Source organism: Paramormyrops kingsleyae, chromosome 12 (assembly GCF_048594095.1).
Source record: "Paramormyrops kingsleyae isolate MSU_618 chromosome 12, PKINGS_0.4, whole genome shotgun sequence".
NCBI classification, from domain to species: domain Eukaryota; kingdom Metazoa; phylum Chordata; class Actinopteri; order Osteoglossiformes; family Mormyridae; genus Paramormyrops; species Paramormyrops kingsleyae.
In genome coordinates this window covers 21,304,603-21,317,123 of record NC_132808.1, presented here as the reverse complement: position 1 = coordinate 21,317,123, position 12,521 = coordinate 21,304,603, and the positions used below count along the sequence as shown (strand labels likewise).

At 47.6% G+C, this 12,521-nt stretch overlaps 1 protein-coding gene across 13 annotated transcripts in view; it reads right to left on the bottom strand.

Annotated features, from left to right (window-relative positions):
• The window catches only part of LOC111848705 (nuclear factor 1 B-type), a 106,822-nt gene that overhangs the window by 25,013 nt on the left and 69,288 nt on the right, over positions 1–12,521 (bottom strand). For 7 of the 13 annotated variants that reach the window (XM_072697670.1, XM_072697672.1, XM_072697676.1 and 4 more), the window contains exons 3-8: positions 12,100–12,153; positions 8,604–8,672; positions 5,882–6,002; positions 5,230–5,348; positions 889–1,023; positions 402–586 (exon numbers count right to left, since the gene is read on the bottom strand). In XM_072697670.1, the coding sequence (XP_072553771.1) occupies positions 402–586; positions 889–1,023; positions 5,230–5,348; positions 5,882–6,002; positions 8,604–8,672; positions 12,100–12,153 (683 nt within the window). The remainder of the gene's footprint in view (positions 1–401; positions 587–888; positions 1,024–5,229; positions 5,349–5,881; positions 6,003–8,603; positions 8,673–12,099; positions 12,154–12,521) is intronic. The other 6 variants (XM_072697671.1, XM_072697673.1, XM_072697675.1 and 3 more) reach the window with 1 other exon arrangement.

The window sequence follows — 12,521 nt, the reverse complement described above, 5'->3', positions numbered from 1 at the left end:
GCCACCAATCAACCAGCAAACAGATCACCCAGCAGCCAATCAGTCGGCACATTTACAGCCCAGTTGCCAATCGGCTGGCACAGCTACAGCCCAGTAGCCAATCAGACGGCACATTTATAGCTCAGTAGCCAATCAGCTGGCACAGTTACAGCCCAGTGGCCAACCAGCCGGCACAGAGATAGCTGAGCGGCCAATCAACATGGATTGCATCATTCTAAATCTGCTGTAGACGCAGAGAATATTCAGCAAGCCTGTACCTGGTACATGGTCTTGAGTTTGGCGACTAAAAGGCACGGTTTTGCTTCACACTGCAATGCGTTTCTCCCAATTAGAGCTTAGCCCTGGTGTTAGGTAGTAACAGCCTAGATGACAGGTTCGAATGGCTGCGGCTTGCCACTCACCTGGCTGCTCTGGGGGCTGGATGGATCATACGGAGGAACGTAGGTCTTCAGAGCATCAGGAGGGTTGAGATGCGGTGGGTAACGGATGGTAGGGTGGGAGAAGTATGTTGATGGGGCAGGGGGAAGGATTGCCGGAGCAGAGAATTGCAGTGGTGAATGCGGTGGGGGGCTCCTGGTTGAAATCACTGTACCGGAAAAAAATTGGGAGGGGGGGGGGATGTACAGTGTAACAACAACAACGTCAACAACAGAAGAACAACAGAAGCAGGAATGACAGCCGCTGCTGTCACGGCATACACCTGACATCACTTCTGGCATCAGTACTTGTGAGGACGCCAGCTGGGCGGACCTGACAGCACTGAACCCTGATTGGGCGGAAACCAACTGAAACTTCGGGGGGGGGGATGGGGGCGGGGCATAATCATGCATTTCACACATGCGCTAATCCGCACACCCATGAATGTCTCCCATAAGCGAAGTCTCTTACCACTGTGTCCCACCCCTGTTAGCCCTGGGTGGTGATGCGGTGGAAAAGTGCTCAGTCTTGGGGAAGAATCCTGCGGGGAGGTGGGGCTAAACAATGGCTTTTCTGGCTTTTTCATGGTGGGGGAGGCCATGTCTGCTGGGGAAGACAAGCACAGAGTGTCTTCCGTGAGTCTCGGCCGGGGGAACTGCCAAGATTCTCCATGTCTTATGGAGACTGCAGAAATATCCCGGGTAATCTGGAGAAAACGGCAATTTTATTAAACCTTGATATAAAAGGATGTGAGTGAATGTGCTTCTTCTTAGGTCTGTGAATGTGAAAATAGCGTTCACCAAGCTTAACACCAGGTTTACAATGAGCTGCACTCAATCCTCAACAGGCTGTACCTGAGCTGAATTTGTAACTCTTATTGAACGCAATATAGTCAAGTCCCACCACCTCAAACTGCCTGAACACTCCAAGAAAACCCATTCTCTTTCTCTTCCTTCCTTTGAAGAAGACACAGTTAAGATCTCTCTGCCATGGATAGTTAATCTAAAGACATATGTACTATGTATAGCTAAGCTAATGGTATTTGTACCATGTATAGCTTATATAATGGCATATGTACCATATATAGCTAAGCTAATGGCATATGTATCATGCATAGCTTATATAATGGCATATGTACCATGTATAGCTAAGCTAATGGCCTATTTATAAATTATAGCTAAGCTAATGGCACATGTACCATGTATAGCTAAGCTAATGGCGTATGTACCATTTATATAGCTAAGCTAATGGCGTATGTACCATGTATAGCTAAGCTAATGGCATTATACTGTGGGACTGGTCCCCCAGGCAGTCATGTGACCTGTGCCTGTAACGGACTGCAGGATAACCGTACTGCGTTAACCACCACACCACCCTAAGAGTGAAAATGGCAGCCAATGCAGAAGCCACACCAAAGTCAGGGAAAAGAGGCCGGGGAGCCGCACAGCGCCTCCCGGGGAAGCCGGAGACTGGCAGGATTTTCTCCAAAAGGCCATGGAGCCTGCAGCTGCGGCACGGAGAGGAGCAGCACAATGCAGGCTGCTAAGGGCTGCTAAGAGGACCCAAATGGAAGCAGAAGCAGAAGCACGATGGAGTGGCCCGACGCAAGAGATCTGTCCTGGTCAGCGTCTCATCCAACCCACAGGAAGAACATGCAAAGGCAAAAAAACAGCACAAAATAAATACATACTGACAAGGTAGCTAATGGTCTAAGTGGGGCAGTACTCCACCAAGAGACAGCAGCCATCTTCCGCTGGCTTTGTGTGAGTAAATGCTCTCAGATGTCGAGTCTCCTATCCCATAATTACAGCCATCATACAGAAAGCCTCTTCAAAACCATCTTACTGAGGCATCTCGTGATGATCATAGATCTTCCTGCGCTAAATGAGCAGAGGCTCACCCTGACGGAGGAAATGTAAATAGTTTCCACCCATGAGAAAACACAAAGGGGATAGAAAGCCTGGAGATATTTTGTACATTTTGTTTGGGTGGAAACGGTGCAGGACCACATGGAAACAAAGCTCGAGAAACAGGGACGACCCGAATCCATTCATGAATGCTGCACATATACAGAACATCACTCACATAATGATTTTAAATCTTCATTTCTTGCAATAAGTATTGAATTACCTGGGGACCAACAAAACAAACTTCTTATCAAGCTGCATGTAGTAGCTATTTTGGAGAAACATTGCTTCTTAGGAAACAATTCTGGATTAATTTTTTTTGAGTCTTTCCTGTTTAAAGTAATCAGAATCCTATAATATATACCCAAAAAGAGGATCATGCTTGCATGTGTATTGTACTTTAACTGGCCAACAACTCTTGCTTATTCAGAATGTGTGTGGAAAAGCATTTTTCAAGGTGCGCTTACACCGTCGAACCTCCCGACTTTCCTGCTTACAAATGGGCTCAGCTCGAGAAAGGCTGCAGATTTCTGCAAATCGGTGAGCTGGAAAAGCGATATCCCCCTCATTGCAAACAGCTGTTTGTTATCACACCATTTCCCGAGTGAAACCTCCACGACCGTGCCAAAAGGGGAGGGCCGGGGGGGGGGGGGACAGCGGCTCCTCTTAGCGGAGGGAGAGGTACGCAAGGCTGCAGAAAAATGACAAGTAAGTTACGCGAATTCTATTTTGTCATTCCCGGCTTGGAATAACTGGTAGGCCACTCCCCCTGCGTGTAAGGGTGGTACAATCCCTTGCTGCACCCCCAGGATAAAAACGAGCTTTGGGGCCAGCAGACAGCTTCCTGCCTTTGCCTCATATGGCTTTAATATCTTCCCCATTTTCTCACTAATACTTTCTCTCGGAGCACAACGGCTTTCTCATGGCCAGTCCCTCCCCCTCCTCGCTGCACCCATTCTTGCATTACTTCATCGGTTTCATCAGCATGTCAAGCCCACAAAGCAGAGAGTAAAAAAAAAAATTATGTAAAAAAAAAAATGCAAAAACCACAAGCGCTCATTAAATAAAGGAGGGATTGGGGGGAGCTGGTGAGGTAAAGCGCCTCTAGAACGTTCTGTGCCGTTGCTAGGCTTGGGCTACGTTTCATCCCAACGACAAGGACTGACCCGGAAATGTCCCGCCGCACATTCGATTATAAAGCACGGTGTATCAAGCTTGCACAACAGCACATGATAATGAGCCGTGCCTTACACCCACTTCCGCATCAAAGTGGCCCCCGGTACCCCTCCCTTCCCCCCCCCCCACCGCCGCCCTCATTCCCAGCAGCCGGCTGTCACTGCTGACACTCCTGGGATCCGCATCACATGACCCACCAACTGGCTGGCCACCTGTTCATCAGACGACTTCGGCACAGCCTGCTCATCCAGGACAAGTTCAAACAGCCACCGCTGCACCTGCCCGTCTCGCACACCTGTTCCCCCTTCCTCCGGGGCCCGAGAGCCCGGTGCCGTCTGTGATCCTCATCCGACTGCCATAATCGGCAGGAAACGCCCAGAATACGATGCTACGGCCCGTGCCACGTCATTTGCCGGACGTTGGCGCAAACAGGACGCGACGGCTCGCCACGGATCACCGGAACGAACCCAAACGAGCAGGGTCCCATTCTGCAGTTGCCGATTGGTGACTCGTGGTTCTGGAGAGGTGGGATTTGTGACTGCGGCAGCGAGGGCTCACTTGAGCGGGTGTCCGAGCTTGGGCCGGCACTCACGGGTGTTGCTGTGAGGCCGCAGCCACGCAGCAAGAAATGAGGCAGCAGGTGACACTGAAACGCCAAGAGCCCGAGAGAAGCCCTGACATGAAAATGCAGGACTTCCTCATTCTTAAGGCGCTCTCACAAGTGCAGGCTTGATTTATATGTCCCACGGTTACAGGCTTACAGACAATAACTTGCTTGAAACTGTTTGTACTATTCCCTGGTTCTGCAGAATAAAAAAAAAAAAAACAAAAAAGTAAGTCACTGATACCCAAAAATCACTAAACTTGAAATAAAGTTGCTAAACAGGACGAGGAAACAGATACATTTAACTTCAGGCTCGTGAGAACATGTCAGGCAATTATCACACTTACAATCCCTTTTTTGAGGGCAAAAATAAACGTGATCAATCTGGAAACACCAACTGCCATGTAGATTTTCTGGCCTGAAGAACTGCAGGGGCGAGAGGTCTGAGTGACAGGGGCAGTGATGTGCTGTGACGCCCAACATGGCCAAACTTGAAAGAATTCATGTCATTTCTGCTCAGAACTGTTTGGGACAAAGGGCACGATACCGGTTTGTCAGCATTGCTGAGCACGGTGTCTAAGCATGGAAAACTGGGAGTATTTTGACAGCTAAACAGAGATACTGTACACAGCTTGGACACCAGGTATACAAAAAACAGGTCACGCTGCCTTCATAGAAGCCTCTTTTCTCATATGAGCTTGGGCATGTCTTTCATAAGAATTGGTGGTAAAAAAAAAATACAATAGACAACTGATGACATTTATTTAATGAATTAAGATAAGGGATCTGTGTGTGGGTGGATAACAGCCGGCAGTCCCACACACACACACACACACACACTGTTCCCGTCATGTTCCTCCTGCAGATGTCTACAAATCACGAAGCAGACTGTTCCAGCCGCTCCTTAGACACTGCCACTCACAAACACAATTGCTGCACCGTGCAACATGCCTAATGCCCCATTGGGTCGGAGGTTGCAGACTGACTTCGGATTGCGTGGCCGAGAAGGAGGCTGCAGAGACACGCGGGTTGAACAGAGGTTGCACTGGAGCAGTGAAAGACTGCCCTCCATAGACTGCATGCTGACTAGACTCGATGGGGTCGCCCCTTGACGCCTGGCCTCACCTTGCTCCCTCTCGTGCCACGGCCGGCTGACGCTAGCCGGGGAGTTGGGGGACGAATAGAAGTCCCCGGATGGGCTTGTCTCCATGCTGTCCTCAATGGCGATGGTCTTGGGACGTTTGCTATGGAAAGAAGACACTCAGAGTGAAAAAAGAAGACATGTCATGGTGAGACCCAAAGAGGATGGTCATTTGTACAGGCTTGGTACTGCCGTTTGTCACAGTGGCTGTAATGTAGGAGAGTCCCTAACGGCAAACACACAGCTCAGAAACACACAGCATGCCTAACTAACCAGTATATAAATACACTTGACTTCAATCCAAAACTTTCAATTATATATCAGCAGTGTTCAGGTCCAGGAAGTACAAATCCAGGCCGAGGTTTTGTTTCAACCAAGCAGTTGAATAGTCTATGTCTGTGACTCTTAATACTCAGCTGGTTGGTTAAAACAAAACCTTGGCCTGGATTTGTACTTTCTGGACCTGAACTAACCACCTCTGCTGTAATGGATTGCGTTTGTGAGTAACTTCCCCAGCACTGCATATCAGTCTACAAACAGAAAAATCACGCACTGTCACTTAAAATTTCATGTTACAGAAAAGAACAGTCAGAGAGTATCGAACATATGGAGCCGGGTTGAAGGTTGAAGACTGACCTGCCGGGAGGGGAAGACAACGACCTGTGGAGCCCCACACTGGAATTCAAGTCATGGTAATATGGCTGACTCGGCATATCTGTGATGGAGAAGTTCACAGCAGCTCCCTGGGTAATGGGTGCTGTCGAGGGACAGGGAAAAGAAAGATTCTTATTGGGTACGGCGTTAACACATGGTGCTGGTGGGCAAATGTGGTTTAGCAAAAAGGAACTGATTTAGCAAAACATGCCTGGCTACTACAAGCCTGATTTATGAAAAACTATGTACTTGTTTAGCAAATGCTTGCTAACAGCTAAGTTCCTGAGTTTAACGTTTGGAAAGTATTGGTTAAATCCAAGCAAAAGGTAAGCAACCAAAAATCTAAGTAGATGGTTTAGACAACACTCACTAAGCACCAGTTATTGCGATATAACCAACAATCTCTAAACACTAAGCAGCTGGTTTAACAAATACTTGTTACATGTTTAATGTCTAGTTTAGCCAACAATCACTAACCACTAAATACTTTGCTTTAGCCAACAGTCACTAAAAGCTAAGTACCTGATTTAGCCAACACTCACTAAATGCTAAGCAGCTGGTTTAGCCAACACTCACTAACCACTAAGTACCTGGGTTTAGCAACACTTACTAAACATAAGTAGCTGATTCACTTTTTCACTATTAAATACAGTCAGATGATCCAACCTAGAGAGCAAACTAAAGATTTAACCAGTACTTCTGTGTAAATTGGCACCGATGCCAAAAAACCAACACAAAAAGATTTAATGAGAATCAGTCACTCTGAACATAATTTGCTTGGAGGCAAACCTTCCCCTGAATAAAGACAGCTTTTATGAGGGATCGCTGGAACCCAAAACCACAGGCCACAGTGTACGCAAGCATACAGCCTGTGTGTCGGAGCAAGCCAAGCTCCTCGTGCCAAATATGCCAAACAGGGACGCTGCCAGCCTGACACCACACGTCCGGTCACTTCCTAATGGCACACATAGCTACTTTGGATAATCCGCATGATAATGATCATGTTCCTTTTTGGGTCCCAGTATCACCGTGCTAATCAGACTACTTTTCATGAGAAGGACTTACGATGAATAAAGTTACGCAACAAGGGACAAAGCTAGTCGTAGCTTTTGGTTCATTCCTTTAATACTTAATAATGTGCAAGTATGAACTGAGTAATTCTCCATTACAGTGATAAAAATAGCTCAACTGAGTCACGGAAGTAGTTATGTAATTTTATGTGGACTAGTTTTTTTTGTTATGGTTAGCTAGTTTAAGCGTTCAAACTTTAAATCAATGCTCTTTTAATATTTAAGTATTTTTTCGTCTGACAGAAAAATCTACACGACTCATAATATACCTCAAACAGGCGACGTGAGATCCGGTAACACGATAACGTAAACCAAAGCCATTTCTGATAAAGCCTTGATTTTGTTTTGTCAAAGCAGCATCAATCTCAAGTGACACTGCCAAGAAAAGTATAGGCTTTTGCTGGTAAGGAGATGGAGCGATATGCACGTTTTCATAATGATCCCAGCCTTCATTGCGTATCGTATTACGCATTATACAAATGCGGAGGCCAGACGAAGCGTCGTTAGTGCCCGTTTCCCTCCAACAATAATAAAGAAAAGCTCTAGGCATTCGGTGAAGATGAGAAAAAAAAAGTCGAGCAGAATATGAGTGAGCAAAGGGGGCAAACGACATGTTCAGAAAGTGCTTAGTTGCCTTGACTTGTTCGAGAGAAACGACAAAGAACATCTCTCCAAGAGTGCATAACAGCTGCTGAAACGCTCTCGTTTCTGCTTAATAATCCAGCGCCAGTCCCTCGGACCCCCCGCTCCTGGTCTCCAGGGCGTCTCTTTCCCTAGCTTCTCAGCACAGGATACTGTTTCAGGAGGGGATGGCAGTCAGGAGGCCCTGCTGTACAGGCAACTATTCTAAAGCACTTGTTTGGCTCCCAGAGCTCTTGAAGTCATTAGGACCCGTGAGAGGCAGCGGTTTGGACCCGATGAGTGAGCCGTCTGAGGTTCTCCAGCTGCCTGGCACTACCCACAGTTTGGAGCACATTCCTCTGCCATTACTGGCCCCCAGGGGCATTTATAAGAGCCGCGGAGGGTTGGAGGAGGACATATAAACAAACAGTGGTTCAAAACCGTTGTATTTACATCCTGAAGATGACACCTTGCTCATCAAGTTTGAAAGGCCCGGTACGGTGCCTTTGCTATGGGGGAACGGGCCTGCAAGATGTTGTTTTTTTCTTCCTTGGGGTTTGGCGGACAGAAGTAATGGCAGAAAAAACATGAGGAGAAGTGGACCAGCTGGCTGTGCTGATACTCATGTGAAGCACCAAAAGTGCGGTCTGCAAACAAGAGTTCTAAAATAATTATCAAAAGACTCCGAATTCTAACCACATGAGGGAGAGCACTTCTCCAATGGGTGATGGATGCCACCAATGAAGACATCAAGGCCAGTCGCAGGACTTTTCCTCTGTCTTTGAGAAATGGGGCTTGAAGGTGACTGGCCCCCGACATGTAGAGCATTACAGTCTCGAGGCGTTACAGCCAAACTCCCGTTGACAAAGGCTATGCTGCCAAGCCAACTGTGATCTCCCCCAGAATGAGGAGTTGGCCGGTCATGTCTTGCTAACAGGGGTGACTGAGCCAAGGCGCCCACTGCCCTCAGCCTCCCCCCGTCGGTGTCCCAAACGTGACGGTGACACACTTACTTCTGGAAACTCGCACCAGCTCTGAAACGCTGAAGACGCCCGACTTAATGAAACTGTCCTCCAGGTAACCTGCAGGAGTAGAACAAAGAGGAAATGGCATCAAGGACATACCAACCAAAAGCTGCGTTGAGTTTAGCGCTTCAATCGGTGAGGCGGCGGATCGCGGCGACTAAGTGTGATGATTGCATGGTTTCCCGAGGAGAGAGATGGAATTTCAGCACACGCATTACCAGCTGCCAAGAGGACAGACCATAAAGCCAAGACACAGTGAAATACCACTCTCACTGCTCACTTACATGCTGGGAATGTCTGCTGCAAACACAGGTGCATGTTCTTTGTTTTACTCTTTGCTGGAGGGATCTTACCACGCCAGGGTGAGGTAAACCCCTAAACCGCTATTAGCATATAATACACTGAGAATACTGGTAGAGATGAGGTATAGATGGGACACTGCATGTAGCATAAGGATTGAATAAAAAATTCCTACCCAAACTTAGACTCTAAAGATTTGATGAAGTGATGATACATCAGTCCCTCCAGGCTCAGAGTTCAAATCCTGAGCGTGACAGAACAGAGCAGCATGCTCGGTATAAATGGTGTTTCTCAAAAGGAAGGTCACCCTCTCAGTAGAGATCTCCTTGGGTTGTAATGTTGGCCTGTCCCACGATGGGATGCCTGTGGGCAGCTCCCTCCGACTGCTCTCTGCTGTGGGTGGTCTCTCCCTCAGCAAAGACCAGAGGACCACGAGGTGGGCCGCCACGGCAAGCTGGGAGGCTAGCACATACCCACAATGCCCTTTTGCGCGCCAAAGAGCCGGGAGCCTCTCCAAGCCTCTGAATCACACTGGCCTGCTGTCATATTTCACTTGGCAGGGGCGTTCCCTGGCTTAATTACTCTCCCACTATTTTCATTCTTAATGCATAACACACCAGCACTGGCACTAAGAAGAAATACCATTCGGTGGAGGAGGGCAATGAGGCGTCAAATCATTTGTAGCAATGACAGGGTTGCATGACCGACAGGAAAGTTAATAGTAGCCCTTGTGCGACAGAGTCCTTGTCTGATCTGCAGGGATGAAGTTTCAAAAACTTGTGTGTGTTTGGCTGAGCACCACTTGGGACCCAGGTTTATGTTCTCTCTCCCTTAAGAATGAATCCAAGTTCTTTACAGTCCTCATACAGTGTGCCTGTCCTGTCCAATACCTCACTGACACTGCAGAGTGAGACAGAAAAAGTACAGGCAGTGTGCAAAACAGACCTGCGTTTCATTTCAGGAGAAACGCAAAAGTATTTCTGTATATTTGATGGAAATTTGACCTAATGAAACTCTTGGGCTACAATGAGGAGGTTTCTGGCAATTAATTTCACTCATCGCTATGAAAATAGTTACATTGTTGCCGTTGCATTTGAATGACTCACAAAATGTCACCTCTTCAACCAAGGGGCAGCAAGACCAGGGAACTACGGTCTCAGTTGTTCTAGAGGATACATTCCAGTACAGTCCAGATGTCCTCTACTTTAGGTGTCGCTCGTCTATAACCAGAACTGCAGCACTAAACTAGCTGTATTTTGACCCTTCTGGACGAATCTGCAATTCAGCAGGCTGCAGACTAATCCCATCAAGGCCTAACTCCCCAGGCCCTCAAGCCTGGTCCACTTCCAGCACCACTGAAGGTCACCTTTTAGCTCCAGTACCATGCCTACTTTTACTAACACACAATATGTCCACTCCAGCTACCACAGAGGGGATGGCTTACCCTATCTACAATCCATATCCTACCAACAATTCCTAGCCTACCCGCAATTCCACCATCTATGCTCCGACTAGATGATCCAAGGCTGCACTAAGGTTCATAGGATGCCCCTCATCTCACATGACCACGTTCCCGCCTTTCCACCACATCCCTGGTCTGCTTGTGACATTTCACACTGGGTGGTTTTGCACTGGTTTGGCCCCCATTTTGAGCGGAAAGGAGTACCCCGCCTTGCTCCGTGGGGACTAGTGGTTCCGTAGAAATCTGACCCGGGAAGGCAGGAGCAACTTGATTCCCTACGATCGGCATATCTGGGCCATCATCCACAGTGCCACACGGGGCGAGGGATGGAGGGAACACGGCAGGGGCGAAGCAGCAAGAGGCACAAACGTCGGACGTGAGAGAACACGTCTGGATTTTGGCCAAGTCACTTGGAAGGGGGGGATGTTTTATTTTAACAAAAACAAAAGCAGCCCATCATGAGATATTATCTATGCACCATCTCCAAATGGCCTGAAGAAAGAGGTGGGCTCCATATTCAATGTGGTCAGCCCACCCCCGACAGCCTGCCCAGCAGAACACGACGTATCCCTGACAAACAGCCAGTGGAGCCGTGAGCTCACAGTTAGCTAAGAAAGACCGTCGTGACATGCGCCCATTACCAAAGTAATACATTTGGGTCTCTGTTGTGTATCGCACACTTAACAACACAATCAAGAATGAACGCCATCTGCCAAGTGTATCTGATGACAACTGAGACACAAAAGAGGGCTCGGCTCTGCAGGACGAGGGGCCTTTCCGGCCGTCTGCATGACGCACAAACACTCCCGCTCCTCAAATTTCTCAGGGTGTGTGTGTGTGTGTGCGTGTGTGTGTGTGCATGTTGCACGAGTGCATAGTTATGTGCTATCTGTCTCGGGAAAAAATCTGAAATGAAGATACGACTCCTTAAATAAACGTTGTTGCGATGCGCTGCAAGAAGCTTTTAGACAATTTGATCTGTTTTAAAACCTCCAGCGCCAGCATGTTTTGTCATCAATTTTCAGCTCTCGTCTATTTTTAAGATTTGTCGGTTCGAGGGTCGATGAGAGGTCCCAAAAAAGACGGGAACGCAAACATGTGTGAGTGCTCTCCTCTGGCTGCGTATGTATATGTGCACTTGGGTGTGTTTGTGTATGTTTGTACATGTTTTCTTAACTCTGCAAACCCTGGAGGGACCCACATTTTTTCCCACAAGCTAAAATGCCACTATTTTAAAATTAGTCTTAGCGTACTTAAAACAAATATCTTACTTTCATATGGTGAACGTTTTGGTGGAGGGGCAGTTAGGGACTAACTAAAATCTTACCAAGATGATTTAATGTGTATGTGAAAAAAACATCTGCTTGGTGATTGGGTCTTTGGAATAAAGTAAAACGAGTCAATGAGAAAACCATGCTAATAAAGCTAATCAAGCTACAACGGCATGTGTTTTTGTACATGACTCTGTGTGTGTGCGTGTGTGTGTGTGTGCATGTGTGTGTGTGCTTGTGAGTGTGTGTGATTGGGAGTGTGTGCGTGTGTGTGTGTGTATGTGCATGTGTGTGTGCGCGCGTGTGTGTGTGTGTGTGTGTATGCATGTGTGTGTGTGTGCTTATGAGTGTGTGTGTTTGTCAGTGTGTGCGTGTGTGTATGTGCATGTGTGTGTGTGTGTGTGCATGTGTGTATGTGCATGTGAGTGTGTGCTTGTGAGTGGGGGCTCACCTGGAGGGTTCTTTCCTGGCTCATTGTTACTGGGACTTCCTGACTGCTGTGAGTCTGCAGAGAGCACAAGGAGAAAAAAACAGAGGGAAGAGGCATGTTAGAGGAAAGCACAAAGTTTTCCTGGATTCCAGTTTCTGTTGGACTGGCGTGTAGAACATCACAGGTACAGTTAGATCACCGTCAGGAAAAGGGTCTGACTCTGTTCTATCTCAAAAATGTGTCAAAGTGGCACAAAGAGACGTGATTTTCAGCGCTGCCCTGCAAAGTCTGCAGGGCTAATTTACAGCTCTGGGTTTTTCAATTCAAGGTGCTCCCAGTGTGACTGAATCACGCACCAGAAGTGCAATAACGGCTGGTTTTCCTGCTGCCGTTTTGCTCGCTGCGTGGAATGGCTGCGGCATGATCCAAACACGGCCCAGATG